Source organism: Pan troglodytes, chromosome 18, assembly GCF_028858775.2.
Source record: "Pan troglodytes isolate AG18354 chromosome 18, NHGRI_mPanTro3-v2.0_pri, whole genome shotgun sequence".
In the NCBI taxonomy this organism is placed as follows: Eukaryota; Metazoa; Chordata; class Mammalia; order Primates; family Hominidae; genus Pan; species Pan troglodytes.
In genome coordinates this window covers 65,398,490-65,413,828 of record NC_072416.2, presented here as the reverse complement: position 1 = coordinate 65,413,828, position 15,339 = coordinate 65,398,490, and the positions used below count along the sequence as shown (strand labels likewise).

The 15,339-nt window shown below is 40.4% G+C and overlaps 1 protein-coding gene across 8 annotated transcripts in view; it reads right to left on the bottom strand.

Moving 5' to 3' along the window:
* Positions 1-15,339, bottom strand: part of LRRC36 (leucine rich repeat containing 36) — a 58,091-nt gene that overhangs the window by 16,935 nt on the left and 25,817 nt on the right. For 6 of the 8 annotated variants that reach the window (XR_010152367.1, XM_009431035.4, XM_523392.6 and 3 more), the window contains exons 6-8: positions 4,575-4,699; positions 2,934-2,985; positions 825-1,265 (exon numbers count right to left, since the gene is read on the bottom strand). Coding sequence is in view for 7 of the 8 variants with exons in the window: in XM_009431035.4 (XP_009429310.1) it covers positions 825-1,265; positions 2,934-2,985; positions 4,575-4,699 (618 nt within the window). In the remaining variant the exon portion in view is untranslated. The remainder of the gene's footprint in view (positions 1-824; positions 1,266-2,933; positions 2,986-4,574; positions 4,700-15,339) is intronic. The other 2 variants (XM_009431032.3, XM_009431036.3) reach the window with 2 other exon arrangements.

Sequence of the window (15,339 nt, the reverse complement as noted above, 5' to 3'; positions counted from 1 at the left end):
TACCCCATGAGAATGTAAGCTCTATGAAAGTAGGGACTGTCTTCTTATTATGGTAAAATATACATGAAACTTTATTTTGTTTGCTACTTTATCTCCAGAGCTAGAACAGTGTCTGGGACACTGTAGGTGTTCAATGAGTTTGGTTGAATAAATAAGTAACAGAAGAGTGATCTCTGTCACTAACTCTGAAACTAACTTCTGTTTTTGTTTTCAAGATGGAGTCTTGCTCTGTTGCCCATGGAGTGCAGTGGCCCGATCTTGGCTTACTGCAACCTCTGCCTCCCAGGTTCAAGCAATTCTCCTGCCTCTCAGCCTCCTGAGTAGCTGGGATTACAGGCGCATGCCACCATGCTCAGCTATTTTGTGTGTGTGTGTGTGTGTGTGTGTATTTTTGGTAGAGACGGGGTTTCACCATGTTGGCCAGGCTGGTGTCGACCTCCTGACCTCGTGATCCACCCGGCTCAGCCTCCCAAAGTGCTGGGATTACAGGCATGAGCCACCGTGCCCAGCCTGAAACTAACTTCTTCTCAAAGTAAGTCAGAATAGAAGTGACTGTGAGTAAAGACTAGATGTCCTGGGATGCTGCTTAACTAAAATATCAAGTAGCTGCGATGCTCACTTTCCTACAAATTTTCCCTAATATATATATCATGTTAAACTCATACCCTACAGATTTCTGGAGGTTCCAAGAACCACTGGTGACCCTAAAATACAACTTAAGAAATGCTAATACAATTTCAGAAGGGTTAATTCCAAAATTTTCACTTATATCTTCTATCTTCATGCCTATGAAGAAGACCTGTAAACTGACAGGAAGCTGTTACCTGAACTAAGCTTCAAAAGCCTTCCAGTGCTGGAGTCAGGGTTTGACAGAGAAGTTAATAGGTCTCCACAGGAATGTGAAGCGGTGGTCTTTATGTCATTTGAAGGCTTTATGCTATACTCTTGATAGTTCTTGCTTCTCTGAGGCCTTTTACCAAGACTTCCATGCAGGGATAGAGTTTGAGAATAACAACTGTCATAATTTTCCAGACCAACATCTGAAGGTAACTGATAGGGATGGATCTGGCTAGAATCACCCACATCCAGGCATTTACTCAATGAGGCATCATGGGTAAGATGAAAAGTATCAGGTTTTGGTATCAATTCCTTTTCTGGAGAAGAACCTGAAGACTTATTGTCCAAAAAAGATACTTGGTACCCTTCTCTAGTCATCTTCTCTGGGGATCGGACTGTGGACTGACGAGGCGAGTAGTGTCTGAACTCTAAACACCACCAAGGCAAAAAAACAAAACATGATAAGAATTCTTTGTGGCCTAGCTGGGAGTACCTCTGTTCACTGAACATACTCTCTGTCTGCCAGAAACACCTCTCAGGAAGAGGTGGTTTATAATTCTGATCAATGGTAGCATAAAGTGATGAAAGGACTTCCACATGGAACACCACCACCACCAATAAAGTGTGGGACTTTTGTGTAAACAGTAAAGAATCTATAACATTCTGGAGACAAATTCTGTTTCTTTTTTTTTTTTGAGACAGTGTCTCACTCTGTCGCCCAGGCTGGAGTGCAGTGGCGCAATCTCAGCTCACTGCAACCTTCGCTTCCCAGAGGGAAGCGATTCTCGTACCTCAGCCTCCCGAGTAACTGGGATTACAGGCACATGCCACCATGCCCAGCTAGCTTTTGTATTTTTAGTAGAGATGGGGTTTCACCGTGTTGGCCAGGCTGGTCTCCAACTCCTGATCTCAAGTGATCCACCCGCCTCGGCCTCCCAAAGTGCTGAGATTATAGGCAAGCACCACCATGCCCGGCTAATTTTTGTATTTTTGGTAGAGATGGAGTTTCACCATGTTGGCCATGCTGGTCTCAAACTCCTGACTTCAGGTGATCCACCTGCCTCGGACTCCCAAAATGCTGGGATTACAGGCATGAGCCACTGTGCCTGGTCCGAAAAAATTTTTTTTAATTAGCCAGGTGTGGTGGTAGTCCTAACTACTTGGGAGGCTGAGGTGGGAGGATTGCTTGAGCCCAGAAGTTTGAGGTTATTATGAGCTCTGATTGTGCCACTGTACTGTACTCCAGCCTGGGCAACAGATTGAGACCTTGTCTCAAAAATAAAAAAAATAAAAAAAAAAGAGAGAAGGAAGTGGGAAGAGAGAGAGAGAACGAACTGCCTAGAAATCTATACCCATCTAAAATACCCTTCAAGAATGATAGTGAAATAGAGGCATTATCACACAAAGAAAAGCTGAAAGAGCTCATCACTAATAGACCTACATTAAAGTATGTGCCACTGTAAGGCAAAGGAAAATGATATCAGAAGGGAAGCCTGGGAAGAAAAAGGAAGTGAACAAACAGTAGTAAATAAATGGATAGATTTAAATCTACACTGACTATATAAAAATAATATCTTGTGAAGTCTTTAAAAATATAGAGAATTAAAATTCATAATAACAACATATAAGTCAGGAAAGAGTAAATGAAATAAAGTACTGTACGGTTTTTGAATTATCCAAAAGAAGACAAGGTATTAACAATTTAAAAATTATGTAAGTTAAGGATACTTAACTTACATAATTATCGTTTGGGGAATAATACTAAAAGTATAGAAAATGTATATAACTTATAAACCAGTAGAGAGAAACAAATGGATGAATAAAAAATAATAAATACAAAAGAAGGCAAGAAAGGTAACAAAAAGAATAGTCATCCAACGCAAAAAAAATCAAGAACAAAGGAGGTCAGAATATGCACTCTTTAAGCAGAAAAGTCTCACAGGTTACTAATCATCCAGGACAGTCCCTCACAAAAGCAGAAATTAGTTGACTAAATAGGGCCCCCATATTGAGACATCTTCATCTCCCAAATCCAATCACATCCAGACTTCTCTGATTAGTGTGGGGGAAAAATACTCAGTGAGCAAAATATTTACCATCTTCCTGGTGATTGTCACTTGGCATTTCCCTTCTTGCTACTTCCTGTGTCTAAAAAAAGTTCGAAAGTTTAGGTAGAAGGAAGTCCATGTGCGTTCAAATGTGAGCTTATTAGACTAGGGGTTCAGAATACCTTCCTATTAATGGGAAAGACTATCCTTGCAAGCTAGGGAAACAGACCTTTAAGCAAAGGTCCAGTTTAAGTCTATTTTAAAACAGTCACAATACAAGGAGATTCCAGAGTTGCTTGAATATCCTTAGGAAGTAAAGGACATAGCAAACAATGACTGTACTTTCTCTGCCTTAGATAGCTCATAGAAGGTAGATGAGGGCCACTTTCCAGCTTTGCTTTTTCTGTTTAAAGGACTCTCATGCTTATTTTACCAGCTGATAAAGCTATCAACCACCATAGCTAAGGGGGTTTTAATAGGCTGAAAATTAATCTGAGGCATAACTAGGCAAGGACTGAAGCAAAACAGAAAGCCATCTAGGGTTTGCTTTTAAAAAAATTATCTTAAAGTATTCAGTGTCTTTTTGGTAGTCATGGAGAGAAAGAAATCCCACTTCCTTATTTCTTAAACTAAAAAGATACAGCAAACTATTCAATTTCCTTTTTTCTCACTTCAAGAAGTAATTTCAGAGAAGTTTTTTTGTTTGCTTTTTTATCTAAGAAGTGCTATTTAACTGGAGATTGCAATACTCTTTGTCTCCATTTCCTTAAGTCAATATGGTTTTAAAAAATGGTAACTGAGATCGTTTCTAAGTCACCCAAGTAGAATCTCCAAAAACAAAGAAACTGATTAAATGCTTATCTTTTTAAAAGATGAAGGTAGTCTATACCCAAACTGAAAAGAATAGTACTAACTTTTTACTAATTCAGTCTTGATTATCCAAATTATGGATTAATCAGAGCCTTTGCTGCTTTTCTTTCTCCTCCTGGCTATTTTCTACAATTTTATTGCTCATAAATGTATCAAAGAAAAGGCACAGAAAGGGAGAAGGTGAATATAAAGTAGTCAGTTCTGCTCCTTGTATCATATTCACTCACACAAACAAGTCTTACATAATGGTTGCATCCCTTCTGTCACCAATTTTTTCACTAAAACCTTATTTTTCACTCCTCCCCCATCTTGCATGATCGCTATCTTCCCATTGCCCACAACTTCCATGCCATCTTTACCCCTTAAACTTTACTTTTTCTGTTATACTGCAGAGGCAGCTTTGGGAAAGTCATACCTAAAATGTAAGACTCAGTATTAAAGGGTGTAGGTAGAAAATGTAAGAAGCAAGGCAACAGGAGATGGAGATATTGGATAGAGGGGAGAAAATTTAAAACCAGCCAAAAACTGTAACAGTTGCATTCTTGTTTGAGGACCAAAATGCCTTTCATAGATATGCTAAAGTTATATGTATAAATATATGACATTAGATAACAGGTTAGTGTGAGAGAGAGGGAAATGGGAGATTGAAATTAATGGAGAAGGTACTCTGCATTCTGTCCTGCCCTTTCCTTTAAAAGGGTCTAAAATGCCTTCATCAAACAAGTCCTCTGAGACCTTCATAAATAATTGAGAGCCCACTGAATTATCAGTATTAATCATTGACTAGTCAACAGATCAGCAGGAGAGTGAATACATTACCTGTGTCCCCAGTGGGAAGGTGTCTAATTTCTGATCAGGTGTACCATTGCCCTGAGTTGCAGAAGTACTTAGGGAATCCTTTATTTCCCGGTTGGGGAAGGGAATAAAAAGTCCTTTGTTTGAGTCTGTGTTAAAAGAAAAAGCAAACAATAAAGCACTCACTGACCAGACTTCAAAGGCAGCATGTCTAATGGATAGATACTAAAATGAAAGTCACAAGATTGAGTGCTAGTTCTGGTGCCACCACTTGGAGACCACATGAATTTGAGCAAATCACTTAACCTCTCTACTTCTCTCACTTCGTTTGGAAAACAGAGATGATAAAATCTAAACTGCCTATCTGTTAGGGTTGAGCCAGGTTAAAACAGGATAATGGATATGAAATGGCTTCATAATTTATGAAGTGCTCAACAGAAACTGAGTGGAAGGCAAATATTTTGCACATTTCCTAAGCGAATAAATAATTAACTGTGATACCAATTCCATAATCTCCAACTACAGGGGGAGATGCTGGGAATAGACTCCTGGCATTATACATCTCCAGGGTACTAATCAGCAGTCAGCACTGATTGACCATTTCAAACTAGCCTTTTTCTGCCTTGCTTTCTCTCTTTTGTAAAAAGAGAAAACTAAGCTGGGCGTGGTGGCTCACGCCTGTAATCCCAGCACTTTGGGAGGCTGAGGTGGGCAGATCACTTGAGGTTAGGAGTTCGGGACCAGCCTGACCATCATGGTGAAACTCCGTCTCTACTAAAAATACAAAAATTAGCCGGGCCGGGCATGGTGGCGCGCGCCTATAATCCCAGCTACTCAGGAGGCTAAGGCAGGAGAATTGCTTGAACCAGGGAGGTGGAGGTTGCAGTGAGCCACGACTGTGCCACTGCACTCCAGCCTGGGCGACACAGTGAGACTCTATCTCAATAAAACAACAACGACAACAAAAAAAAAAACAAAAGAAGAGAGAGAAACCAGTCAGGACCTATTTCATGGAGAAGAATGCTAAATCCTTAGGTCTCCCAATGTATTTTTTACAGTTTATTTTGTTTTATTCAATTGTAACTAATGCTATTAGAGAGATTCTTGTTTTATCTTGTTTTTTGGTTACCACACAGAGAATGTGGAAGTATCATCCCCTGCTATTTATAAAATCCTTGTAAATTGATTAAATTAGTGATGGGGCTGGAAATATTCACCATGAGCTTAAATATATTTATTAGTAGTACTTTAGGCTCTGTATATATATTCAAACTTCTGGCCAGGCACGGTGACTCACATTTGTAGTCCCAGCACTTTGGGAGGCTGAGGCGGGCGGATCATGAGGTCAGGAGTTTGAGACCAGCCTGGCCAGCCTGGTGAAATCCCGTCTCTACTAAAAATACAAAAATTAGCTGGGCGTGATGGTGCACACCTGTAATCCCAGCTGCTCGCTAGGCTGAGGCAGGAGAACTGCTTGAACCCAGGAGGTAGAGGTTGCAGTGAGCCGAGATCGCGCCACAGCACTCCAGTCTGGGCGACAGAGCAAGACTCTTTCTCGGGAAGAAAAAACAAAACAAAACAAAACCTATTAGAACACTCTGTATGTTATTTTGGGTGAGATTTGTTTTTGTTTTTGTTTTTTTTAATTTTTACATTAAAAAAAAGTTTTACTAGAAATAGGGTATCCGTATGTTGCCCAGGCTGGTTTAGAACTCCTGGGCTCAAGCAATCTGCCAGCCTTGGCTTCCTAAAGTGTTGGGATTACATGCGTGAGCCACCAGGCCTGGTAAGATTTGTTTTATAGTTAAAGAAAAATAATTTTTTAAAAGTAAAGGAAATAGTGTTCCATTTTCATTAAAAAATACTGTTAGGGCCAGGCATGGTGGCTCATACCTATAATTTCAGCACTTTGGGAGGCCGAGGTGGGTGGATCACCTGAGGTCAGGAGTTCGAGACCAGCGTGGCCAACATGGTGAAACTCCGTCTCTACTAAAAATAAAAAAATCAGCCAGGCGTGGGCGCCTGTAATCCCAGCTACTCAAGAGGCTGAGGCAGGAGAATCGCTTGAACCCGGGAGGCAGAGGTTGCTGTGAGCTGAGATCGCGCCATTGCACTCCAGCCTGGGTGACAGAGTGAGACTCCATTTCCAAAAGAAAAGAGAAAATCTCATTAGTATTTTGCAGTTCACCTTTCAAATTCTGATGTTAGTTTAATACATATATTCACAAAAAAGTGATAAATTTTAACTTTTTTTCCTGTTTTATAATTTTATTTTTTTACCAATATTTTTACTGTGATTAGAAAAATTATTTTAAAAATAAAAAGTAAAAATAACAAAAACTGTAGCCCAGTTCTGGCCACTTTGGAAACTGTTATCAAGAAGAGCCTGTCAGCAATTCTATCACAGGCCAGGCACAGTGGCTCGTGTCTGTAATCCCAACACTTTGGGAGGCCCAGGTGGGTGGATCACTTGAGCCCAGGAGTTCAACACCAGCCTGGGCAACATAGTGAGACCCCCATCTCTATTGAAAATACAAAAATGAGCCAGGCTTAGTGGCATGAGTCCCAGCTATTTGGGAGGCTGAGGTGGGAGGAACCCTTAACTTGGGAAGTCGAGACTGCAATGAACCAAGATTGTGCCACTGCACTCCAGCCTGAGTGACAGGAGTGAGACAAGAATGACAAGAAAGAGAGAATGATTCTATTAGGTTGTCATATTTGTACAAACGTTTTTCCACTCTTGATCAATATATTTATTAACGTATAATTCTGGGATTTGAGGTCTTCTGGGGGGACTTGAATGAAAACAAGAGTTTTGCTTTTGTTTAAGGAATTTTTTTCCAGCAGGATTATGTAAGAAGATAGTAACAAGAACTTGGGCCTTTGTCAAACAATGTGCTCTTATGCTCACTTTCATCTACTGGTTCTGGCAACAGAAAGTCACTACAAGCCAGTGCAACTGAGAGTAGACAGTGAATAAAGCCAGCCTCTTGAGAACCAGCCCCTCCATCCATCTGAGGCTCTAAGATGCCTTCTATTTCTGAATTGCCTTCTGGGACTGAAACGTCCTACTTAAACACAAGATGCTCTTCCAACCACTGGACTCGACAGGACTACTTTTCTGCAAGTGACATGAGCTATCAACCTTTTTGTCCTGTTCTCACTGCAGTAGTACTACAGAAGAAACAAGGTGAAGCAGAAACTGCTAGTTGTAACACAGTTTTTGTGCGAATGAGAATGGTTAGTAGGCTTTGACTTTGGGTTCAGGCCTCCTCTTACTCTTATCCTGTGGAACAAGACTTCGCAGGTGTTCAAGACCCTGCTCCATCCTGTTTTTCCTCCCACAGCACATATGCTCTTTTCCAGATTCACAGGTTCCTTTTCTTTCAACCTATGTCTTGGTTCAAATCCCCTACCGCCTGAACTTCTTGCTGAGTGCTCTCATAGTTCTCCTGGGTTTTAGCTATCACTTACATCTGAGTGACTCTAAATCTAAATCTCTTAAGTCTGGTCTCTCTTCTGATGTCCAGACCTAAATTTCCTGAACAGCCCCCAATGAGTACCTGCACACAACTAAAAAGTCAATATTTTCTTTTCTTTTTTTTTTTTTTGAGACAGAGTCTTGCTCTGTTGCTCAGGCTCTGGAGTGCAATGGCGCAATCTCGGCTCACTGCAACCTCCGCCTCCCGGCTTCAAGCAATTCTCCCGCCTCAGCCTCCTGAGTAGCTGGGACTACAGGCATGCACCACCACGCCCAGCTAATTTTTTTGTATTTTTAGTGAAGATGGGGTTTCACTGTGTTGGTCAGGCTGGTCTCGAACTCCTGACCTCAAATGATCCACCCACCTTGGCCTCCCAAATTGTTGGGATTACAGGAGTGAGCCACCACGCCCAGCCAAAAATCAGTATTTTCTAACCAAACTCATTATCTTCACTTCCAGGCCTACTTCTGCTGCTGGTGCCTCCCCCAATCTTGTTATTGGCATTACTATCACCCAATCACTTAAGATACAAACTTGTTATTTGACTCATCTGAAATCTCAATTACCAAGTTGTACAGAATCACTCTATGACTGTGGGAGAAGCTTTATTTTAATTGAGATATAATTCATGTATCATACAATTCATCCTTTTATAGTGTACAATTCAGTGTTTTTTAGTATATTCACAAAGTTATACAACTATTACCACTATCTAATTCTAGAATATTTCATCACCCCCAAAAGAAACCCCATAGCTGTCATTCCCAATTTTTCCCTCCCTTCCATCCTCTGGCAACCAACAATATACTTTCTGTCTCTATGCAATGGCCTATTCTGCAAATTTTATATAAATGGAATCATACAATATATGACCTTTTTGTCTGGTTTCTTTCACTTAGCCTGATGTTTTCAAAATACATGTTATAGCATGTGTTAGTACTTCATTCCTTTTTAATGCCTGAATATGGATATATCATATTTTGTTTATTCATTCTTCAGTCAATGGCTATTATGAATAATGCTGCTTTCATTCCTGGACAAGTTTTTGTATGAACATAGGTTTCCATTTCTCTTAGGTATATATACCTAGGAGTGGAATTGCTGGATCAAATTTAACTCTATGTTTAACTTTTTGAGGAACTGCCAGACTGTTTTCCAAAACAGTTGCACAATTTTACTTTCCTACCAGCGATGCATAAGGACTCCAATTTCTGCACATCCTTGACATTGCTTTTTTTATAGCAACTTTTTAAATTGCAAAACATATTTTATTTTTATACATGTTACTTCATCACTGGATATTAAGCCCAGTATTCAACAGTTATCTTTTCTGCTCCTCCCCTTCCTCCCACCCTCCCAGCCATTGCTTATTATCTGTCCTTTTGATTCTATTTGGCCTAGTGGATGTGAAGCGGTATCTCCTTGTAGTTTTGCTTTGCATTTCCCAGATGAATAGTGATGTTGAGCATCTTTCATGTGCTTTTGGCCAGCTGCATATCTTCTTTGGAGAAATGTCTATTCAAATTCTCTGCCCACATTTTTTTTAATTGGGTTGTTTTTGTCTTTTTGTTATTGAGTTGTAAGAGTTCTTTATGTAGAATGGGTTGAATACGTTAGCTCATGCCTGTAATCCCAGCACTTTAAGAGGCCAAGGTGTGAGGGTCACTTCAGGCCAAGAGTTCAAGACCAGCCTGGGCAACATAGCAAGACCTTATCTCCACAAAAAATAAAATAGCTGGGTGAAAAAAAAAAAAAAAAATTAGTGGCGACATGCCTGTCCCTGCTACTCAGGAGGCAGGAATATCACTTAAGCCCAGGAGTTTGAGGTTGCAGTGAGCTGTGACTGTGCCACTGTACTGCAGCCCAGGAATGCCACTACATTCCGGTTTTTAAAAATATAGAATGAATATTAATTAGATCCTTGTCAGATATACAGTCTGCAAACATTTTCTCCTATTCTGTGGGTTGTCTTTCCACTTTGATAGTGTCCTTTAAAACACAAAAATTTTAATTTTTATGAAGTCCTTTGGTTGTTTTTTTTGTGTCATATCCAAGATACAGGATCACTCTTGAAAAAAAAAAAAACTGATGCCTTGCTCTGCCACTATTATGACTAAGTACGTCATATACAACAATCAAGAAAATGAAGCAATTTGTATTCTGAGATTATTTTTTTCTTGTCTTATACTTCAGTTTATTCTTTTTCTTCAGATACAAAATATATCCAGCCCTTAATTCCAAAAGCAAATGTAATTATGACCTGTTGTCCAGCCCAGGTTTGAACATCCATATAATCAATGCGACAGGACAATTTGTTTGAAAATTGTTTTCTATTTGTAATAACAGAGAAAAGGCTTTATCATACAGATACAGGGGCAAGTAACTAATAGCTACTTCTACTACCAGTAATCCCAGCTGGATGAGGCTCCACTTCACATGTTTGTACAAACACCCTGCAATCAATGGGAGGCTGAGATCTGGCCAGATCGCCTTCAAGGAAGGACTTGCTGCCTAGCTGCTGGAGGGCACTTCAGCCGTTTGCTCTTCATTCGGAATCTGTCTTAGCTATCAAGAACCATCTCCTGATGCCATTCTCTTCCAAGGACAGTTCACTCCCCGTGACAGAGCTAGGCAGGGGTACAAAGACCCAGGCATTTCAGCCTAGTAAGGGACATTCTGAAGGAAAGTTCTTACTCTAGAGCTCTCTCTCTGCTTAACCCTCTTTCCTCCCCTTCCTCTCAGTGTTAATCTCAAATAAACATATTGTACCCCAGATTCCACTGAGATAAAAATATAAGAGCAGAAATAACTTGTCTTTCACTAGTCTCCAAAACCATTTCTTTTCCATTGCTAATTACCAATAAAAACAACACAATCCCTGACATTTAAAATATTAATATGTAATAACTATTGCAGATATGATAATTATTAAAGGAAATTGGTGAGGTGGTTTTTTTCCCATCATGAACAGACTCCATGTAATCTTAGTAACCTTGTATTTTTCCCCCTTTAAATAATAGTTGTGTCTTTTATTCAGAAATTCCATTCTTCTGAAGTTTGAACTATATAGCAAAACACTGCAGGTAAAAATACTTCATGTTTTGTATCCAGGCTTTATTTTCGTATCCTCCAGGACTTAATCAATCTGTGCTTCCTCATCTGCATTTTACCATAGGCCTCCGAGGACAGGTCCTCATTATCGCCCACTAACTAAATCTAGCTTGAGTTATCTCTCAAAATCACACGTTTAAGCATGCCTCACCTCTAAGAGATCCTTATTATTACCTATTTTCAAGAGAAGAAAATGAACATAATTAGTAAAGAGGGCCTTTGCAACTTGGCCTTATCTCCAGCCACAAGCTGAGTCAATTTCCTGATCTGTTTCACCTGTCTCTGCTGCTGCTTTTCCCTCTACATTGAATACCTTTTCCCCTCAACTATGCCCACTGAATTCTATTTTAATGCCCAACTAAAGTGTTGTTTTGTGCAGCCTTTTCCCAGGCCTGCAATGAGTACTAACTGCAACCGCCTCTCCTCCATCCCTCTATATCTCTGCCATAGTAGAGCTCTTGTCTCACAGTGAAGCCTGACTTGTGACCTAATTAGCTGTAATAAATCTCTCCAAAATGGGAGTATGTGAAGACGTGACACTATTTTAATCATGTCCTTGTCTGCCTACCCCCAACACAGGATTTGCCCAGTAGATACGCACTTCTTTGCTGAATTGCTCTCATTTCCACTGACTGAGATTGCTAACTGCCTCTCCCCCATATTCATTATTCCTCCCTTAGAACTCTCCCCATGACAGCCGTAGACTGTCAACATCTGGATTTCTATAAGAGAGATAAATGAACTTCTAGTTTAAGTGACTATTTTGAGAAGTCTCTGCTATTCCAAGCTGATTTTTATTCAGCCAAAACTCCATCATGGCTAAACCAAGAGATGACATGGATCAACATGTTGAAGTGGGATGGATTTCAATGAGTTATAAAGAAGACCCTGACACATCTGCTAGACACAGGAATGAGCCACTGAGGGTGGCTGTGGTGGATTTTTCCTTGTTATTTTAGAATAAGATATTAGATCAGTATATTTTCAGCAAGACTCTATTTAAAGGCAAATAGAACTGGCAAAAAGAGTGAGTTAGGTTGTTTCAACTAGTACCTACAGGATAAACGTAAATTGTTCTTAGTAAGACATTCACTGTTCTCCAGAACCTGACCTTCTACCTAACATAAACCTTCCACCCAAACCACACCGACACATGGCTTTCTTCATGACCTACCATCCTCCTTACCACTTCCAGACAGTAATTCACACCAACCCCACCAATCAAAATGTGCTGCTCCTCTTTTCAGGCCATCCCATTGCTCTCCAGCCTGTAAGGTCTGATGGCTTTGTTTCCATATCTGCCATAAAACCTTTCTCCACCATCCCCAGCACACAGTGGGCTTCTGTAGCATGTCACCAGCCACATCAGTGTTTCTCAAGCTCAATGTTCTAATCAACTCTGAGAACAGGAGTCCAGTTTGAGAAACTATAAGAAACTAAACTCAGTATATAAAAAGACATCTTAAAAAGATTATATTGGAACAATTTGGCAGTTTCTTACAAAGCTCAACATACTGTTATATGATCCAGCAATCATGTTCTTTGGTAAGTACTCAAATGAGTTGAAAACTTATGCCCACACAAAAACCTGCACAAGGTTGTTTATAACAGTTCTAGTCATAATTGCCAAAACTTGGAAGCAACCAAGATGTCTTTCAGTGGGTGAGTGGATAAATAAACTGTGGTACATCCAGACAATAAAATATTATTCAGCACTAAGAAGAAATGAGCTGTCAAGCCATGAAAAGGCATGGAGGAAATTTAAGTGTATATTGCTAAGTGAAAGAAGCCAATCTGAAAGGCTACATACTGAATGATTCCAACTATATGATATTCTGGAAAAGGCAATACTATGGAGACAGTATAAAGATCAGCGGTTGCCAGGGATTAGAGAGGATGAAGGAATAAATAGGTAAGCACAGAGAATTCGTAGGGCAGTGAAGCTATTTTTGTATGATACTACAATGGTAGATACATGTCGTTTATACATTCATCAAGCCCATAGAATGTACAACACCAAGAACGAAACCTAATGTAAACTGTGAACTTTGGGTTATAATGATGTGTCAGTGCAGGTTTATCCAATTGTAACAAATGTACCACTCTGGGGCAGGATGTCCATAGTCAGGGAGGCTGTGCATGTGTGCAGGTAGGGTATATGGGAACTCTACTGCCTGATAAATTTTGCTGTGAATCTAAAACTGTTCTAAAAAATAAAATACGTTTTAAAAATCAGATTATTGGCCAGGTGCAGTGTTTCACATCTGTAATCCTAGCACTTTGGGAGGCCCAGGTGGGTGGATCACTTGAGGTTAGGGGTTTCAGACCAGCCTGGCCAACATGGTAAAACCCTATCTCTACTAAAAACACAAATATTAACCAGGCGTGGTGGTACACGCCTGTAATCCCAGGTACTCGGGCAGGTGAGACATGAGAATCACTTGAACCCAGGAGGTGGAAGTTGCAATAAGCCGAGATGGCGCCACTGCACTCCAGCCTGAGCAACTGAGTGAGACTCTGTCTCAAAAACAAACAAAAAAAGTTTCATTAAAATGGATGGGCTTTGGTCTGGGTCATAAAGAAGGGTAGGATTTGAGTAAAGCATTACAAGCAGGGGGACAGCATTAGTTTAGGGACAGAGGAGAGAGAAAGGAAGGACTATTTGGGGGAGGAAGGAGTGGTTTGATTGAGTATTGGACATTGTAGTTGACAAACAGGAGATAAGCTTTCAGCTTAGGCTGAAGAGACAAATTACAGATAGAGCTTAGGGGAGTCTTATACGCCAAGTAAAGGAGTTTAGACTTAATTTAGTAGGGGAGTGGGAGCCAGAGAAGTTTTTGAGCAGGCAAGCATAATAAATCATCACAGCTGTGTTTTAAGAGAATTAATCTGGCAGCAAAGTACAAAATGAATTGAAGGAGTAAGAGACTGTGAAGCAGTATCATGTAATGGTTAAGAGGACTTTGATGACAGATGGACCAGAGTTTGCCTCCTAGCTCTGCCACTTACTGTATAACTAGGGCAAGTTATTTCCCCTCTTTGGGTATCAGTTTCCTCACCTGTAGAACCACCTTCAAGGTTGTTGTGAGGATTAACTGAGATAATTAACCATGCCTGGTAAGAGACTATCAAGAAATGGAAAGGGGCTGGACGTGCTATAATCCCAGCACCTTGGGAGGCCGAGGAACGTGGGTCACTTGAGGCCAGGAGTTCGAGACCAGCCTGATCAACATGGTGAAACCCCGTCTCCACTAAAAATACAAAAATTAGCTTGGCATGTTGGTGCGCACCTGTAATCCCAGCTATTCCAAAGGCTGAGGCACGAGAATTGCTTGAACTTGGGAGGCAAAGGTTGCAGTGAGCCGAGATCTCGCCACTGTACTCCAGCCTGGATGACACAGTGAGACTCTGTCTCAAAAAAACAAAACAAAACAAAAACAAAAACAAAAAACAAAAAAAGAAATGGAAAGGAAGGCTCGTCAATTGTGGATCATACTACAGGGCATGAACATTCAGCTCAGAGTAGCAGCAGCATCAAACCCCAACATGATTCTGGGCCAGGGTAATGGGAAAGCTGTGGTAATACTGATGAAACCCTAGGAGCTGTTTAGTGTTGAGGGAGAGGGGCTTATTTGTTTGTTTGTTTTGGGGGTTATTTTGGACATGTTTAGCTTGAGAGGCTGTTAAACAGTGGTGATTCCAAGTGTATATTACAAGTTGGTCAACAGAAATATGGGCCTGGTGCAGAGAGAGACCAGTGCAGGTTGTCAAAGCTAGACCAATATATTTAAGATATGAGGAAAGACTATAAAATAAATATAAATAAATAAAACAGGCTGGGCACAGTGGCTCACGCCTATAATCCTAGCACTTTGGGAGGCTGAGCGGGGAAAATTGCTTGAGCTCAGGAGTTCAAGACCAGCCTGGGCAACATGGAAAAATGGCAAAACCCCCTCTCTACAAAAAAATACAAAACTTAGCTGTGCATGGTAGCACACACCTGTAGTCCCAGCTACTCAGGAGGATGAACTGGGAGGATGGCTTGAGCCTAGGAGGCAGAGGTTGCAGTGAGCTGAGTTTGCACCACTGCACTCCAGCCTGGGCAACAGAATGAGACCCTGCCTCAATAAATAAATAAATAAATAAATAAATAAATAAATAAATAAATAAATAAGACATTTATTTATTTATAAATA